Source organism: Ranitomeya variabilis, chromosome 2 (assembly GCF_051348905.1).
Source record: "Ranitomeya variabilis isolate aRanVar5 chromosome 2, aRanVar5.hap1, whole genome shotgun sequence".
NCBI lineage: Eukaryota > Metazoa > Chordata > Amphibia > Anura > Dendrobatidae > Ranitomeya > Ranitomeya variabilis.
The window spans coordinates 1,068,868,823-1,068,887,776 of record NC_135233.1 but is presented as its reverse complement, the minus strand read 5'-3'; the positions used below and the strand labels follow the sequence as shown (position 1 = coordinate 1,068,887,776).

At 44.7% G+C, this 18,954-nt stretch overlaps 1 protein-coding gene across 1 annotated transcript in view; it reads left to right on the top strand.

Annotated features, from left to right (window-relative positions):
- The window catches only part of TDRD6 (tudor domain containing 6), a gene marked incomplete at its 3' end in the record, with an annotated part of 81,826 nt that overhangs the window by 43,153 nt on the left and 19,719 nt on the right, over positions 1–18,954 (top strand). The window contains exon 6 of the mRNA XM_077281796.1: positions 1,476–1,562. Within this exon, the coding sequence (XP_077137911.1) occupies positions 1,476–1,562 (87 nt within the window). The remainder of the gene's footprint in view (positions 1–1,475; positions 1,563–18,954) is intronic.

Sequence of the window (18,954 nt, the reverse complement as noted above, 5' to 3'; positions counted from 1 at the left end):
TGTCCACTATATGGTTAAACTAGCATTGACATATTTATCCCTAAGGTATAGTGCCATATAACCTTTTTTCTAGTCCCAATGTGGACTGTATATACCCATACACCTTCCCTATACATCTTGTTTGCGTATTTCTGGGTGGATTTACTATGTTTGTTCCATTTATTGTCCTTTTTGATAAGGAGCTGGAGAGCCATAACACTATGGCCTGTTTATAACATTATACCCTAGAATATCAGCATCTTGTGTATCCATCATGCTAGTATATATTGATATAGATTGAGGTATCGCCCTCTTAATATTGTCATTAACAAATAATAAAGGTTTTTTACCATAACATTGGCTTTATATCTTTTGCTTTGGTGGTGGAGCGCATCCTGCTTTCCACTAACCGCCAACTACTTGTTAAGTGATTGTGCTGATGTGACCGGGCTGACATCGCTTCCGGTCACATTCAGTACTCCAGGCTCGGTGGAGCCCATCCTGCGCTCCACTTGGACACCTCCACTACAGCAATCGTGGCCGGCTTTTTATCACTTCCGGTCACACGCTTGCAGTCCGCCCCTGCAGTGCGGCGTGCGTTCCATTGGAACGGTGTTATGATACGACCGAACCTCCCATGCTTCCGATCTTTTTTGGCAGCACCCCTTCAAATAGGACAGCAGTACTGGTATGTACACACAGACGCACACAAGACCTGATGGCATGCAGTCTGAATGACAAGGAGCCCCTGTCCTCTAATCCCCTGACTTGACCTGCAGGGGGGTGAAACGCGTCGGAATGTGATGGTTCTTGCACCAACTAATTTACCACCAAGACTTATGAAAAATGCTTTTCAGTGGGGTGTTTATTAGATTGCCTATCATGACCATGTCAGCTCGATATTTACAGTGAGCTCTTATATACATTTTTCAGTGCTCTTGAAGTGTCTCGATTTATTATGATAACATACCTTCTGCATATATTTTGGCTGGTAATATTTCTTGACTCTATTTTTATGGTAACAGTGGCAGTCACTGAGGTTCTTTATCTGCATGATCATCTTTAAACAGTGCCTGAGGTCATATGATCTGTATATATCAATGGTATCTAGAGACTCCACTAAGTAATCTAGAGACCTATGTGTTTTCTTGGAACCGGTCAGCAAACTCTATATCTATCCAGGAGGTAAAAAAACTAAATTTAAGCCAGCACTTTATTACTGTTTATTCAACACTCAGTGAGTAAAGAGCTAATCATTAGGTTCTGTATCCGATAAGCACTTTATGGGTGTTTGCTTGGTGAGGGATTCCCTTCGGGGTCAGACAGGTTTAGTTGACGTGGAGCTGGAGCGCCAATTCGTCTCCCCCTACTTCACTTTTGCACATTAATGTGATTTAGTCGTAGTTTCGTATTGTGTTGTTGTGCTAGATTATATTTTTTCCTGTAATCTAAATATTTGACACAGCCCAGTTACATATTATTTCTCTTTCTTGCAGAGGTTAGAACACAAAGTGAAATCTTTGAGGAAATAATAACTGTACCTGATGTGGACATTGACGAAAAATTTGAAGATTGCACAGAAGGTTTATCGGTTTTATTTTTCATTATAGTTTTATCCCAAGACATCTCCCAGATACTGCTCAAGCATAGTAAAAAAAAAAAAAATACACACATTCTCACTTGCAAATCCCCATCCAGATCCTTTGTTGACTTCTCTTCGGGACATCATGTGACCACTTCAACCAGTCGCCGCCAACTCATTGTTCACTTCTGTGAACTGATGTGCACTGACTGACTGCAGTGGTTGCATGATGTGCCTGCCATTGGAGAAGGCATGTAAACTGTCAGGGAACCTGCCAGTGGTATAGAGGGAGATTTGCAGGTAAGATTTTGTTTTGGGCCGTGGTGGGACTGTTTGTAACAAAGTCTTGAACATACTAGAATAACAAAGCCTAATTAAGACTTAGTGGTCTTGGGAAGTGTAGGGATAAATATTTGGTTCAATAATGGTCTAGGTCTAGGGTAAATTAATTCATTATGTATTGAGGAAATGCGAAAATGTCCAAAAGGTGACTAATTCCCCCTGCCCTTCCTTGTTTTGTCATATTCCTCTTTCATAGCGGGTCACTCTTAGTGGCCTCATTTTATTCATTTTTTGGGGGCCATTTCATTCTCCTTGGCTGCTTTCACCTCAAGCCTTCATGAGTTTCCTTCGCAGTCCTCACTTCGTATGCTCCAGAGCCAGACTCCCTCTGTGCCTGGTGCCTTAACACCACCATCCATCCAGGATCCTTTGGATTTCCCTCAGAAAGGTGTTCTTCGGCATAGGTCAAGTGTTTGACCTAGGCCGTAGGTCGCCTTTCTCCCAGTCAATGGTTGAATCCTTGGAAGTGTTTGCTGTCCCAGATCACCCGTCAGTGCTCTCACCCAATCAGGACCGAAAGACCCTTCTAATGTAGAGGATCTCTTCCCAAAGAAGTCCTTCGGCATCCTCAGACCATTGCCCAGACCAAGCCACTGCAGATTAACTGCTTCTTTCCCTGCCCAGTTGGATTGGGGAGAGGTCTCCTCTGACTCTGTTTTAGTGTACAAGCAGGATACAAAGCTTGCCTCTGACAGTATACAAGTGGTAAGGGGCACTTTCAAAGTTAAGGATGGCTTCACCTTTCAATCCCAGAATACCATTTCCTTCCGTTGACACTGCCAGCAACAATTCTCTTTTGCCAAACATAAAGACTTAATTATCTTTTTGTCAAGTAGCGGAAACACCTCCCACTCCAGACAGCTTTTATATAGGCCGAAGCCTTCCTTGAACACCCGCACCAAGGCCACGGACCCCTCCATTTCCCAATCCTCCACCTCAAGAATCTCTTCCACTCCCCACTCAAAACATCTTGGGTGGAATGACATCTTTACTTTTTCAGAGAGGTTTGGATGACTCGTGTGGAAAACTTCTGGGTCAAAGGAGATGGTTTGCCTTTCTGCACCCAAATGGGTTTTTTCAATTCACTCCCATTGTTGCAGTTCTAGACACAGAATGGTTCCAAGAATACTGCTCTGACCTGTTCACAGTGCCCAAAAAGGACAGCTTTGTCAGGCACATTCTGGATTTAAAGAAACTTGTCCAAAGATTTTGCATGCAGCACCCGAAATCTACAGTTATGGAGCCAGGAGAATTCCTCTCTTCATTAAACATATGTGACGTGTATCTTCACACTCCAAACGCTAACTTCCACCAATGATTCCTTCGCTTCGCTGTTGGCTCTCTTCATTTCCAGTTTGTCATACTCCCCCTCAAACAACTCTGAGGGTCTTCATCAAAGTTCTCACTGCCCTCATATCAGTTCTCCATGCTAGAAGGGTGGCAATCCTCTTTTATCTGGATGATCTTATGGAGAATCTGTCCATTCTTTAAATCGCCTTGTATTCCTTGGAATTCTCCTTATCTGACAGAAATCATGTCTGTCACTATCACAGCTCCTGGCATCTCTCCGCATGACATTCGGCACCCACTCGTTTTGGGTCTTCCTTCTCCCTGACAAACTTCCTTCTTTGAGTCAGTGTTTTATTTGTGGCTAGAGAACTTGTTCACCATCCGTTTCTGCTGGAGAGTTCTGGGTAGGATTATCTCAGTTTTCAAGGACATATCTGCCTCCCAATTTCACATCTGCTCATTCCAGCTACAACTTTCCATTCTCTCTCTGGGACAAGTCAGTGAACACCTTAGATTATCACATGCATCCCCCTGTTCAAGTTCACAAAGATCTTTGTTGGTTAACAGTGTCCACCCAACTTTGCAGCAGATCCTTCCTTCCCCTCCAGTGGCTGTTGGTGATGACACACCTCAGTCTCTTGGCTAGGGGAGTGGTGTTCAACCATCACACCACTCAGGGGGGTTTCTTGTCTGCAGAATTCAACCTTGAGATCAACCTTCTGGAATTGAGTATTTTTTATGGCTCTCCCACTTGTTCTCTTTTCTCAATGACTGTCCACTTAGAGTGTGGACAGATTACTCGACTCGACTGTGGAGGCCTCTTTGAACCATAAAGATGAACCAGGGACTCCTCGACAGTGAGGGAAACCAGCAAGATTCTTCATGTTCCAGCACTCTGAGGCCCACAATTCCAGTGTGGAAAACTGCACTGAGAAGCTCTGGATCCAGGAGTGTGAGCTCTCCTGTCAAAAGTCTTCAACTAGCTGTCTTTGCTGGTGTACCCTGATATAGACCTTGTAGGGATTTACACATTCAGCTAGGCATTAGATAGCATTCACACTGACACTGCGGTTTGGTCCAAACGCATTCAGTTTCATTACTTTCATAAAACTACAAGCAATTCGAAACAAAAAAAACAGTCTCTTCACAAAGGTATAACAGCAAATAAATAGTTTATGCACCAGCAGGTAATGCCTACCAGAGCAGGCTCACCCGTTCAGAAATAAGTCTCACGCTGCTATCTAAACCATGCCAGCATATTCAGGTTCCACACAATGCTCAGTGTGCTTCAGATTCACTGGTTACTCACCAGCCCAAACACCTTGAGGTGCTCAGGTAGCTTGCCCACCATTAAATGGTCTTTTTCCCTCGCTGACACTACAGACTTCCCAGCTGACTGACAAGTGAATGTCCAGCCTGGCTCTCTAGACATAGCTAGCCAGCTTCATCTTATTAAGACTTGCAGTGGTAGATTTTTACCAAGTCCTTCCCGGCTTTCCTACCACCATATGGGGTCCCTGCACTAAGTAAAGAACTTGCCTTCTACTTTGGAGCCTAACACAAGTACGCGATCCCTAGGCTTAAATTGTTTCACTCCCGCCCTGGATTTTTCCTCTTGAGCCTTGAGGAGGCCCTTTTTTACCTGTCCCTTCACTTTGGTCGACACAACAGATCATTATTCCTTGCCAATTGCTGGGCAGCCCCAAAGTTATCCGTGGTCTCCTCCAGGTCAGGGATATTGGCTTCAGAGGAGGCTTCCTCATCCTCTAGCCAGTACAGTGAAAGGACATACACCATGGCATTTACATCATGTGACTTTGTTACCATAGCCGACTCCTGATGGCATACTGCAGTACTGGTTGCTACAGCTCTAGCCCATAAGACCTAGAACAACGGAAAGTTAACGTTCCATAACAATATCATGCAATAAGTCGGAATGCCTTGATGTTGTCCTCCAGAGTAATTTTTGGCACAGCATCTTGTACTCTTCGCCTCACACTGTTACCGTCACTTTGGCTGGTGGGGAGGACCGTCTCTCTGACCTGGACAGTTTCTTCCAAGAGATTCATCTGTTGCTGATGCAACTGCTGAATCAAGAATTTGTTGGCTTCCTGTTAGGCCTGCTGCTGCAGCAGCATTTTGGCCTGGATCAGTTGCTGAACAAGCTCCTCCATGCTTTCAGACTGACTGCGTTTACAATGCTGCTGCCTTTTCCCAAGACTTTCAGTCTTTACACTACAATCAACTATACTCTTTAAGACTTGCTGCCTGCATCCAAAACACCAATTGTAGAGATTCATGCTCTCAGGTGGGCATTAGGTAGCATTCACACAGGCAATGCTGTTTGGTCCAAACGTGAGAAGTTTTATTACTTCCATAAAACTCCTCCAAGGGATTCAAAACCAAAAACTGTCTCTACTGGGCACAAAGGTATAACGGCAAATAAACCGTTAATTCATCAGGAGGTAATGACCACCACAACAGGTTTGCCTGTTCAGAATTCAGTCCTTCTCTCATTGCTGGCTAAACCATGCCATAATCTCTTTCAGACAGCAGTTCAGGTTTCTCACCAAGCTCCATGTGCTTCATATTCATTGGTTACTCACCAACCCCAACATCTCTCAGGCTCTGGTAGACTGTCCACCATTAAACTGTCTTTTTTCCTCGCTAACACCAGACGGCTCAGCTTCCCAGCTGACTTGATAAGTGAACATCAAGTCTTGTTCTCTAGATATAGATAGCCAATTGCATCTAATTAAGACCTGCAGTGCTAGAGATTAGCCCAGTCGATCCCGGCTTTCCTACACCTTTTTGTGTCTCGTATCAATCAGGAGGTACCAGCCTAAGTTGCCAGGTCCTGGGACCGGAGGGCCTTTGTAACGGCCTCTGGTCACTCCTTGGTTTACTCTATCTTCTTCGTCCTCTTCCCCCATGTTCTCAAACAAGTCAAGGCGGAGGGTGATCTGGCGATCCGTATAGTTTTGGACTGGCCTCGCTGATTACTTCAGTCTCATCCAGTTGGTTACAGATGCTAAACGCCCTTTCCCTCTGCACCCCAACCATTTTTCACAAGGTCCTGTTAACCACTCCTACACCTTGGCTGTCAAAGGGAACCTGTCACCAGAAATAAAGTTATCATCCCTCAGATATGGGATTAATCTGCAGGTCAATAGCGTTACTAACCTGAACGTAGCCGAACGCTGTGGATAGAAAAGGAGCTTTATTCTTCTTGGCAGAATTTGGTTTAAGTCACGGATGCGGCGCTAGCACTGGCTGTAACTGCGCCCAAACCCTGACTGGCAGCCAACCCCCAATGCAGAGCCAGAGTCAGACAGTGACTGAACCTGCGCCACCCATGTTACTGAAACCGAATGCTACCGGGAAGAGTAAAGTTCATTTTCTCCACGCAGTGTTCAACTACGTGCAGGCATCGGGCAGGTTAGTAACACTATTAACCTGCAGATTAACGCCAAATCTTAAACGGCATGGCTGTTGAAGCCAAGGTTCTAAGTTCTAATAGTCTCTAACAAGCTGAAGGGTCTTAAGCTCTAGTCTGCCAAGTTCTACCACTGCACTTAAAAGGTCTACAGACATTGGTGCAAATATCAGAATTGCGATTTCATGGTTCCTCCATTCTTAGGATTCCTTGCTATCTTTCAGTCTCGTATGAAATCAGGCCTCAGCCTTGCCTCCTTGAAGGCTCAGGTTTCTGCCCTCTCCATCCTCTTTCAGTGTGTGCTGGCTTGTCACAAGCAAGTAAATATGCAAATTCTCTCTTCAGAAGGAGGAGGACTTGAACTCTAGCGCCACCTATTGGAATCAGCCATTGACATGTCACTCTCCACAAGGATCCAAGGGGTAACGTTTCTCCTTGCGGACAGTGACATGTCAAGCCTGACATGCCGAGGTGAGGAGACTTTTAAGCTGCAATGCTCCTCTTGGAAATATGTAAATTGTCACTTCAGCGAGGAAGATGACTAGAACTCTAGTGCCACCTGTAGGAATTCACAGAAAAAGAAGGTAGAAGAGTATCTATATCAATTTGATAATCACCGAAACAAAAACACTCCAATATTCTAAGTTAAAATATAACCTTTAATGTTTAGAATAAAATTATCCAATAACGTGACTAATACAAATACCACCACCAAAGTGTGGAAAGGCAATAAAGAACTCGGGAGGTGCCTATCCCTATAATATCCTGTAGTTCCCTACCTGATTGCGTGCGGAGGTTGGCACCCAAAATCCTGCGGAAGGATGCCCCTGCTCGTCTACGGCTCACCCTGCTGGCCCTATCGGCCCTGTTGTGCAGCAGGGGAAAGAAAAGATGGCAGACAGAATGAAAAGGTAAGTGATTTAGTATATAATGTATCTGAATAACAGAGGTCCAGTCATTTGTCTATATGGACATGTTTATGATAAACTTACCCCTAATCTTAAACTTTTTTAAAAAGGTGGGTTGACGCCCTACATGAGGCGAGAGTGGCGCCCCGCTACTCGATGGCTAATCCTTCTATCCCTAAATAGATGAAGATTGGCATAATAGAAAGGAGAAGGTAATACATAAAGTGCTTTGTGCCGGAGATGAAGAAGGCATAGTGATTGCCGCACGTGGTTGGCTTCTGGATAGCACCATAGACTTAAAGTGAGTAACAGATGAATGGTCTAAGAAGATATTATACCCGATCACATGCAACCACCAAGATATAGAATGCTCGCATACATAATACACTTTAGTCCATACAGAATTGGTGATTGACCTGCGACAGCAACAAAAGTCACTTACATGGACAGGGCTGAGATAGAGGATACACAGCCTTGTACTAGCCTCCGACTAACAAGAAACAATATAAAGCCCTATTATTTCCTGTATTTCAGTAAGGTGCTTTATGCCTTACAGGTAGATAGAGGGTAGATACACTCGGTATATTAGTAGGGTAACTTGTAAGAAGCATATGCCAGTGGAACCATGATGGCCAATTAATGGCAGTAAGCAGACAATCCTGTGTTTGCTGATGGAAAGCGCTCACCTGACATTCTTATATATCAAATACATGGTGCAGTGTTATCTGCATAAAAGTAGATCTATCAAATAGTTAATGGGTTAATGAATTAGCACCGCAAAGATGATAAACAGCGCTGTAATTCACATAAGCTCTAGTAGTTACTATCGTCCCCTAACAGAGCGCATTAGTGCCTTATATGCAGATAATCATATACTCCTTTCAGGGACAATTGCACAATAATAAAGATGAATGTATTAGTACTACAAAGATGGTAAACAGCGCTATAATTCACTTAAGCTGTAGTAGTTTCTATATTCCCCTTGGTTAAATAAAGTGCTTAGTGCCTTATATGCAGATGATCATATCCTCCTCTCAGGGGCAATTGCACAATAATAAGATGATTCAATAACAGAGGGTTCAGCATATGCCAGGAAAACAATATTCAGCCGTCTGTGACAGCCGCAACAACGGTCCTGTGTTCACTAACCAAAAGAAAAACACACATTACACTCAACGCGTTTCTCTTCTCTTGAGGTTCATCAGGAGTGAGATGGAAGTGTGAATAAAGATAATAAACTTATCTGACATCAGATGATGTGGACAAGAGGGCATGAGGTCCATACGATAAAGGACATCCAAAATTAGATCCCCTTTGGTTTAGTGGATGTGGATGTGCTCATGTACTCACGAGGAGTCACTTAATTGCATATACAGTGGGGCAAAAAAGTATTTAGTCAGTTAGCAATAGTGCAAGTTCCACCACTTAAAAAGATGAGAGGCGTCTGTAATTTACATCATAGGTAGACCTCAACTATGGGAGACAAACTGAGAAAAAAAAATCCAGAAAATCACTTTGTCTGTTTTTTTATCATTTTCTTTGCATATTATGGTTGAAAATAAGAATTTGGTCAGAAACAAACAATCAAGATTTCTGGCTCTCACAGACCTGTAACTTCTTCTTTAAGAGTCTCCTCTTTCCTCCACTCATTACCTGTAGTAATGGCACCTGTTTAAACTTGTTATCAGTATAAAAAGACACCTGTGCACACCCTCAAACAGTCTGACTCCAAACTCCACTATGGTGAAGACCAAAGAGCTGTCAAAGGACACCAGAAACAAAATTGTAGCCCTGCACCAGGCTGGAAAGACTGAATCTGCAATAGCCAACCAGCTTGGAGTGAAGAAATCAACAGTGGGAGCAATAATTAGAAAATGGAAGACATTCAAGACCACTGATAATCTCCCTCGATCTGGGGCTCCACGCAAAATCCCACCCCGTGGGGTCAGAATGATCACAAGAACGGTGAGCAAAAATCCCAGAACCACGCGGGGGGACCTAGTGAATGAACTGCAGAGAGTTGGGACCAATGTAACAAGGCCTACCATAAGTAACACACTACACCACCATGGACTCAGATCCTGCAGTGCCAGACGTGTCCCACTGCTTAAGCCAGTACATGTCCGGGCCCGTCTGAAGTTTGCTAGAGAGCATTTGGATGATCCAGAGGAGTTTTGGGAGAATGTCCTATGGTCTGAAACCAAACTGGAACTGTTTGGTAGAAACACAACTTGTCGTGTTTGGAGGAAAAAGAATACTGAGTTGCATCCATCAAACACCATACCTACTGTAAAGCATGGTGGTGGAAACGTCATGCTTTGGGGCTGTTTCTCTGCAAAGGGGCCAGGACGACTGAGCCGGGTACATGAAAGAATGAATAGGGCCATGTATCGTGAGGTTTTGAGTGCAAACCTCCTTCCATCAGCAAGGGCATTGAAGATGAAACGTGGCTGGGTCTTTCAACATGACAATGATCCAAAGCACACCGCCAGGGCGAAGGAGTGGCTTCGTAAGAAGCATTTCAAGGTCCTGGAGTGGCCTAGCCAGTTTCCAGATCTCAACCCTATAGAAAACCTTTGGAGGGAGTTGAAAGTCCGTGTTGCCAAGCGAAAAGCCAAAAACATCACTGCTCTAGAGGAGATCTGCATGGAGGAATGGGCCAACATACCAACAACAGTGTGTGGCAACCTTGTGAAGACTTACAGAAAACGTTTGACCTCTGTCGTTGCCAACAAAGGATGTATTACAAAGTATTGAGATGAAATTTTGTTTCTGACCAAATACTTATTTGCCACCATAATATGCAAAGAAAATGATAAAAAAACAGACAATGTGATTTTCTGGATTTTTTTTTCTCAGTTTGTCTCCCATAGTTGAGGTCTACCTATGATGTAAATTACAGACGCCTCTCATCTTTTTAAGTGGTGGAACTTGCACTATTGCTGAATGACTAAATACTTTTTTGCCCCACTGTATACCCAATATGCAAACCTAACAAAAATATTCAACCTCTCTCTCTCTTCCGGTATCTTTCCCTCCTCATTTAAGCATGCCTTCATACATCCATTACTTAAAAAACCATCCCTCGACCAAAACTGTGCCGCTAATTATAGACCTGTCTCTAATCTTCCCTTCATCTCCAAACTCCTCGAACACCTGGTCCACTCCTGCCTTATCCGCTAGCTCTCAGATAACTCTCTTCTCGACCCTCTTCAATCTGGTTTCCGCTCTTTACACTCCACTGAAACCGCCCTCACTAAAGTCTCTAATGATCTAATAACAGCCAAATCTAATGGTCACTACTCCATGCTAATTCTCTTGGATCTCTGCAGCATTCGACACTGTGGATCATCAGCTCCTCCTCACTATTCTCCGCTCCATCGGCCTCAAGGACACCGTTCTCTCTTGGTTCTCCTCCTATCTCTCTGACCTCTCCTTCACTGTATGTTTTGCTTGTTCCTCCTCCTCTCACCTTCCCCTTACTGTTGGGGACTGTTCCTCAAGGATCAGTCCTAGGCCCCCTCCTCTTCTCTTTGTATACTGCCCCTATTGGACAAACAATTAGTAGATTTGGTTCCGGTACCATTGCTCAGCACCACCCTACATCTCCCTGGTCTCAGATTACCACCCTACCCGTGCCCTCTATTCTGCTAATGACCTGAGGTTAACATCCTCAATAATTAGAACCTCCCACTCCCATCTCCAAGACTTTTCACTTGCTGCAACCAATTCTTTGGAATGCACTACCCAGGTTAATAAAATTAATCCCCAATCCCCACCATTTTAAGTGTGCCAACCGCCTCAACGCATTAACCTAACTATCCCAGTGTGGCCCATTCAAAAAACTTAAAAACCATAATCAGGTTCCTCACATCATGTTCTCATACACTTTATGCAGTTAATAGCCCTAATTGTCTGTAATGCTACATACTTAGGCTGATAACCGGTTCATGCAGCTTTACATGAACACCCGATCCTTACACTATGGCTAGGCCGAATAACTAAAGCAATTGTTACCATCCACCTCTCGTGTCTCCCCTTTTTCCTCATAGTTTGTAAGCTTGCGAGCAGGACCCTCATTCCTCCTGGTATCTGTTTTGATCTATGTGATTATTGTTATGCTGTAATGTCTATTGTCTGTACAAGTCCCCTCTATAATGTAAAGTGCTGCGGAATATGATGGCGCTATATAAATCAAATTATTATTATCTATATATATAATTGTCTAAGGGTACTTCCGTCTTTCTGTCGGCAACTTCCGTCACGGAAATCCTGCGTCACTGATTGGTCTCGCCAGCTGCCTGTCATGGCTGCCGCGACCAATCAGCGACGGGCACAGTGCGATTAGTCCCTCCCTACTCCCCTGCAGTCAGTGCCCGGCGCACGCTCCACACTCCCCTCCGGTCACCACTAACACAGGGTTAATGCCGGCGGTAATGGACCGCGTTATGCCGCAGGTAATGCTATTAACCCTATGTGTCCCCAACTTTTTACTATTGATGCTGCCTATGCAGCATCAATAGTAAAAAGATCTAATGTTAAAAATAATAAAAAAACGAAAAACCTGCTATTCTCACCCTCTGTCGTCCGACTATGCGCTCGCGCCTGCCGCCATCTTCCGTTCCCAGAGATGCATTGCGAAATTACCCAGAAGACTTAGCGGTCTTCTGGGTCTTAGCGATCGTGGTATTCCTCATCTGCAGCCTGCGATATAACAAAATAAATGAATGAAAAACCCGACATGGGTTCCCTCCTATTTTCTTGAACCAACCAGGCAAAACTCATAGCTGGGGGCTGCAACCCTCAGCTGTCAGCTTCAGCAAGGTTGGTTATCAAGAATAGAGGGGTCCCCACGCTGTTTTTTTTAAATTATTTAAATAAATAATTAAAAAATACGACATGAGGTCCCCCCACTCTTGACAATCAGCCTTGCTAAAGCTCACAGCTGGGAGCTGGTATTCTCAGGCTGGTAAGGGGCCATTGATATAGGTCCCCCTAGCCTAAAAACAGCAGCTCGCAGCTGCCCAGAAAAGGCACATCTATTAGATGCGCCAATTCTGGCGCTTTGCCCGGCTTTTCCCACTTGCCCTGTAGCGGTGGCAATTGGGGTTCATATTTGTGGGGGTGATACCCATGGAGCTTCCCAGGCTATTAATATCAGCTCACAGCTGTACACTTAGCCTTTACTGGCTATTAAAATGGGGGAACCCAAAAAAAAAAATGACGTGGGGTTCCCCTATAATTAATAACCAGCAAAGGCCATGCAGACAGCGGGCTGATAATAATAACCTAGGAAGGGGCCATGGATATTGTCCCCCCCCCCCAGCTAAAAACATTAACACTCAGCCGCCCCAGAAAAGGCGCATCTCTGGGATACGCCAATTCCGGTAAATCATCGAGGCCGGGCTGAACTGCGGTGACCTCAGGACCGTGGGAAAATACCATGCATGATGTCTCCGCTGGTGATTGATGCTGTGATCCATTTCCTTGTGATCCTCCTTGAGATGCTTCTACTCCTTCATTGGAGGCCAGCTGTGTTTATTTAACCCCCAAGGGTGGTTTGGGGGTTAATGACTGGGCCAATTTTTACAATTCTGACCACTGTCCCTTTATGAGGTAATAAAGAACGCTTCAACGGATCCCGGTGATTCTGACAGTGTTTTCTTGTGACATATTGTACTTCATGACATAGGACAATTTATTTGATATTACCTGCGTTTATTTGTGAAAAAAAATTGAAATTTGGCGATAATTTTAAAAATGTTGTAATTTTCCAACTTTGAATTTTCATGCCCTTAAATCACAGAGATATGTCCCACAAAATACCTAATAACATTTCCCACATGTCTACTTTACATCACACAATTTTGGAAGCAAAATTTTTTTTTGTTAGGAAGTTATAAAGGTTGAAATTTGACCAGCGATTTCTCATTTTTACACCACCATTTTTTTTTTTCAGGGACCACATCACATTTGAACTCATTTTGAGGGGTCTATATGATAGAAAATACCCAAAAGTGACACAATTCTAAAAACTGCATCCCTCAAGGTGCTCAAAACCACATTCAAGAAGTTTATTAATGCCTCTCAGGAATTTTTGTAAATGTTTTTAAAAAAATGAACATTTTATCTTTTTTTCACACAAAATTTACTTCAGATCCAATTTGCTTTATTTTACCAAGGGTAATAGGAGAAATTGGACACCAAAAGTTGTTGTGCAATTTGTCCTGAGTACGCTGATGCCCCATATGTGGGGGTAAACCACTGTTTGGGCGCATGGCAGACCTCGGAATGGAAGGAGCGCCGTTTTGGAAAGCAGACTTAAATGGAATGGTCTGCAGTCGTCATGTTGCGTTTGCAGAGCCCCTGATGTACCTACACAGTAGAAACCCCTACAAGTGACCTCATATTGGAAACTAGACCCCCCCAAGGAACTTATCTAGATGTGTTGTGAGAACTTTGAACCCCCAAGTGTTTCAGTACAGTTTATAACTAGTGATGAGCGAGTTTACTCGTTGCTCGAGTTTTCCCGAGCACACTCGGGTGGTCTCTGAGTATTTGTTAGTGCTGAATATTTAGTTTTAGTTGCAGCAGCTGCTTGATTTGCGACTGTTAGACAGCTTGATTACATGTGGGGATTCCCTAGCAACCAGGCAACCCCCACATGTACGCAAGCTGGCTAGCAGCCGTAAATCATGCAGCTGCGTCAACAAAAACTAAATCTCCGAGCACCAACAAATACTCGGAGATCACCCGAGTGTGCTTGGGAAAACCTGAGCAATGAGTATACTTGCTCATCACTATTTATAACGCAGAGCCGTGAAAATAAAAAATCATTTTTTCCCAGAAAAATAATTTTTTAAACCCCAAATTTTTATTTTCCCAAGGGTAACAGGAGAAATTGGACCACAAAAGTTGTCCAATTTGCCCTGAGTAAGCTGATACCCCATATGTTGGGGTAAACCGCTGTTTGGGCGCACAGCAGAGCTCGGAAGGGAAGGAACACCGTTTCACTTTTTCAATGCAGAATTGGCTGGAATTGAGATCGGACGCCATGTCGCGTTTGGAGAGCCCCTGATGTGCCTAAACAGTGGAAACCCCCCAATTCTAACTCCAACCCTAACCCAAACACACCCCTAACTCTAATCCCCCTGGCGCCTCCCCGACCGCCCGGATCTTCTATCACAAGGCCCGTTCTACCACCAGAACTCAGGGGCCCTCAATTTGACGGCGTGGCCCTTGAAACCTGGGTTCTAACCCAGGCAGGGCTCTTGCCGGACGTTATTAGGACCATGATCGGGGCACGGAAGCCAGCCTCTGCCAAGATCTATTACCGTACTTGGAAAGCTTTCTTTACCTGGTGCTAATCTCGTGGCCAGACCCCATTCCCTTATTCCTTCCCCAAACTACTTGGTTTTCTCCAATCGGGTCTGGAGGCCAGGCTGTCCCTGGGCTCGCTTAAGAGCCAGGTGTCAGCCCTCTCAGTGCTTTTTTCAAAGGCGCATTGCTACCAAGCCACAAGTACAGACATTCCTTCAGGGGGTTTCCCGATTGGTTCCCCCTACAGACGACCACTAGAATCGTGGGACCTCAACCTGGTCCTGACAGCATTGCAGGAACCACCCTTCGAACCCCTTAAGGAGGTCCTGCTCCACCTTCTATCCCAGAAGGTGGTTTTCCTGGTGGCAATCACCTCGATACGCAGGGTGTCTGAACTGACAGCACTCTCCTGCAGACGGCCCTTTCTGGCTTTTCACCAGGACAAGGTAGTCCTCCGTACGGTCCCATCCTTCCTACCAAAGGTCTGGTCCAACTTCCACCTCAATGAGGAAATTTCTCTGCCTTCCCTTTGTCTGGTCCTGGTTCATACGCGTACGCTTGACCTTGTCAGGGCATTGCGTATATATGTGTCTAGGACTGCGTCCTTCCGGAGGGCTGTTTCTCTTTTCCTTCTTCCGGAAGGCGGCCGCAAGGGTCTGCCAGCTTCCAAAGCTACCCTTGCCAGGTGGATCAAATCCACCATACAAGAGGCCTACCGCCTTAAAAATTCTCCTCTTCCTGACGGTATTACACGGTATTACGGGCACACTCTACACGGGCGGTAAGGGCCTCCTGGGCCTTTCGGCACCAGGCTTCGGCACAACAAGTGTGTAAGGCGGCCACTTGGACTAGCCTACACACGTTTACTAAACACTACAGAGTTCATACCCAGTCCTCAGCGGACGCGAGCCTGGGTAGATGTGTTCTGCAGGCGGCGGTGCCCCAAGTGTAGGGGCCTGTCTACACAATATTCGTCCACTGCTTCCCACCCAGGGACTGCTTTGGGACGTGCCATGGTCCTGTGTCCCCCAATGAGGCGACAGAGTAAAGGAGATTTTTGTGTACTCACCGTAAAATCTTTCTCTTAGCCTCTAATTGGGGGACACAGCACCCACCCTATTGCCCTTTCCGGGCCGTTGTTACTGTTAAGTTCTCATATTGTTTTCTTGAGCTCGTACATAGTTGCCTTCTTATAGGCATGGTTGCGTTCCTCCTAATGCTTTTGCACAAAACTGGAGAAGGCTGATGCCGTCCAGGGGTGTATACTGCAGAGGAGGAGCCACTGTTAATCTTTTTCAGATTATGCATCCTAGTGGACAGCAGCATAACACCCATGGTCCTGTGTCCCCCAATCAGAGGCTAAGAGAAAGATTTTACGGTGAGTACACAAAAATCTCCTTTTTTATGTTTTGACGCTTTTATACAATAAAAACTATTTTATATAGAAAATGATTATTTTTGCATCGCTTTATTCTGAGGACTATAACTTTATTTTTTGCTGATGACTCTGTATGGCGTCTTGTTTTTTGCGGGACAAGATGACGTTTTCAGCAGTACTATGTTTATATCCGTATTTTGATCGCGTGTTCCACTTTTTGTTGGGTGGTATGGTGGTAAAGCATTGCTTTTGCCTCGTTTTTTTAATTTTTTTTTACGGTGTTCACTGAAGGGGTTAACTAGTGGGACAGTTTTATAGGACGGGTCGTTACGGACGTGGCGATACTAAATATGCGTACTTTTATTGTTTTTTTTTTATTTACATAAAGATGTATTTTTTTGAAAAAAAAAATATTTTTTTCCTTATTTAGGAATTTAAAAAAATATATATTTTACACATGTTAATTTTTTTTTTTTTTTTACTTTTTTTTACATTGTCCCAGGGTGGAGCATCACTGTATGAAGTCATATCGCTCATCTGACACTTTGCACAGCACTGTGTTAGATCAGCGATCTGACAGGCAGTGTAGGAGGCTTCTCCGCTCCTGCTCTCAGCAGGCACTGACAAGCCACCGCCCTGCAGGACCCGGAAGGACCCCGCGGCCTTCTTGGATCTGGGAACCTGCAGGGAGGTGACCCTTGGAACAACGCCATGTGATCGCGTTGTTCTGAAGGTCTCAGGGAAGCACGCAGAGAGCCCCCTCCCTGCGCGATGCTTCTCTATGCCACTGGAACGCTGCAATCTCGTTTGATCGCAGTGTTCCGGGAGTTTAAGTGCCGGGTGCGGTCCGTGAGAGACACGTTAAAAACACGTGAAGGACTCCCAGACTATGAGAAATAAGATTCTCTTGTCTGATGAGACGAAGATAGACCTTTTTGGTGATAATTCTAAGCTGTATGTGTGAAGAAAACAGGCACTGCTCATAACCTGCCCAATACAATCCCAACAGTGAAACATGATGGTAGCAGCATCATGCTATGGGGGTGTTTTTCAGCTGCAGGGACAGGACGACTGGTTGTCATTGAAGGAAACATGAATGCGGTCAAGTACAGAGATATCCTGGATGAAAACCTCTTCCAGAGTGCTCTGGACCTCAAAGTTGGCAGAAGGTTCACCTTCCAACAAGACAATGACCCTAAGCACACAGCTAAAATAACAAAGGAGTGGCTTCAGAACAACTCTGTGACCATTCTTGACCGGCCCAGCCAGAGCCCTGACCTAAACCCAATTGAGCATCTCTGGAGAGACCTGAAAATGGCGTCCACCAACAATCACCATCCAACCTGATGGGACTGGAGAAGATCTGCAAGGAAGAATGGCAGAGGATCCCCAAATCCAGGGGTGAGAAACTTGCTGCATCATTCCCAAGAAGACTCATGGCTGTACTAGCTCAAAAGGGGCTTCTACTCAATACTGAGCAAAGGGTCTGAATACTTATGACCATTCATTTTTACTTTTTTAATAAATTTGTAAAAAATGCTACATTTCTGTTTTTTTTCAATCTAGATGGTGAGCAGAGTGTACATTAACCCCTCTGTGACCTTAGACGTACTATCCCGTCGAGGTGACCTGGGCCTATCTGACCCTCGACGGGATAGTACGTCATAGCCGATCGGCCGCGCTCACGGGGGGAGCGCGGCCGATCGCGGCCGGGTGTCAGCTGCATATCGCAGCTGACATCCGGCACCATGTGCCAGGAGCGGTCACGGACCGCTCCCGGCACATTAACCCCCGGCACACCGCGATCAAACATGATCGCGGTGTACCGGCGGCATAGGGAAGCATCGCGCAGGGAGGGGGCTCCCTGCGGGCTTCCCTGAGACCCCCGGAGCAACGCGATGTGATTGCGTTGCTGCGAGGGTCTTCTACCTTCTTCCTCCCTGCAGGTCCCGGATCCAAGATGGCCGCGGCATCCGGGTCCTGCAGGGAGAAAGGTGGCTTACCGAGCGCCTGCTCAGAGCAGACGCTGGTAAGCCTGCACCGATGTAAGTGAGATCGGTGATCTGATAGAGTGCTGTGCACACTATCAGATCATCGATCTGTGATGTCCCCCCCTGGGACAAAGTAAAAAAGTTAAAAAAAAAATTTTCCACATGTGTAAAAAAAAAAAAAAAAAATCCTAAATAAATAATAAAAAAATATATATATATTATTCCCATAAATACATTTCTTTATCTAAATAAAAAAAACAAAACAATAAAAGTACACATATTTAGTATCGCCACGTCCGTAACGACCCAACCTATAAAACTGCCCCACTAGTTAACCCCTTCAGTAAACACCGTAAGAGAGAAAAAAAAAAAAACGAGGCAAAAAACAACGCTTTATTACCATACTGCCGAACAAAAAGAGGAATAACACGCGATCAAAAAGACTGATATAAATAATCATGGTACCGCTGAAAACGTCATCTTGTCCCGCAAAAAACGAGCCGCCATATAGCATCATCAGCAAAAAAATAAAAAAGTTATAGTCCTGAGAATAAAGCGATGCCAAAATAATTATTTTTTCTATAAAATAGATTTTATCGTATAAAAGCGCCAAAACATAAAAAAATGATATAAATGAGGTATCGCTGTAATCGTACTGACCCGAAGAATAAAACTGCTTTATCCATTTTACCAAACGCGGAACGGTATAAACGCCTCTCCCAAAAGAA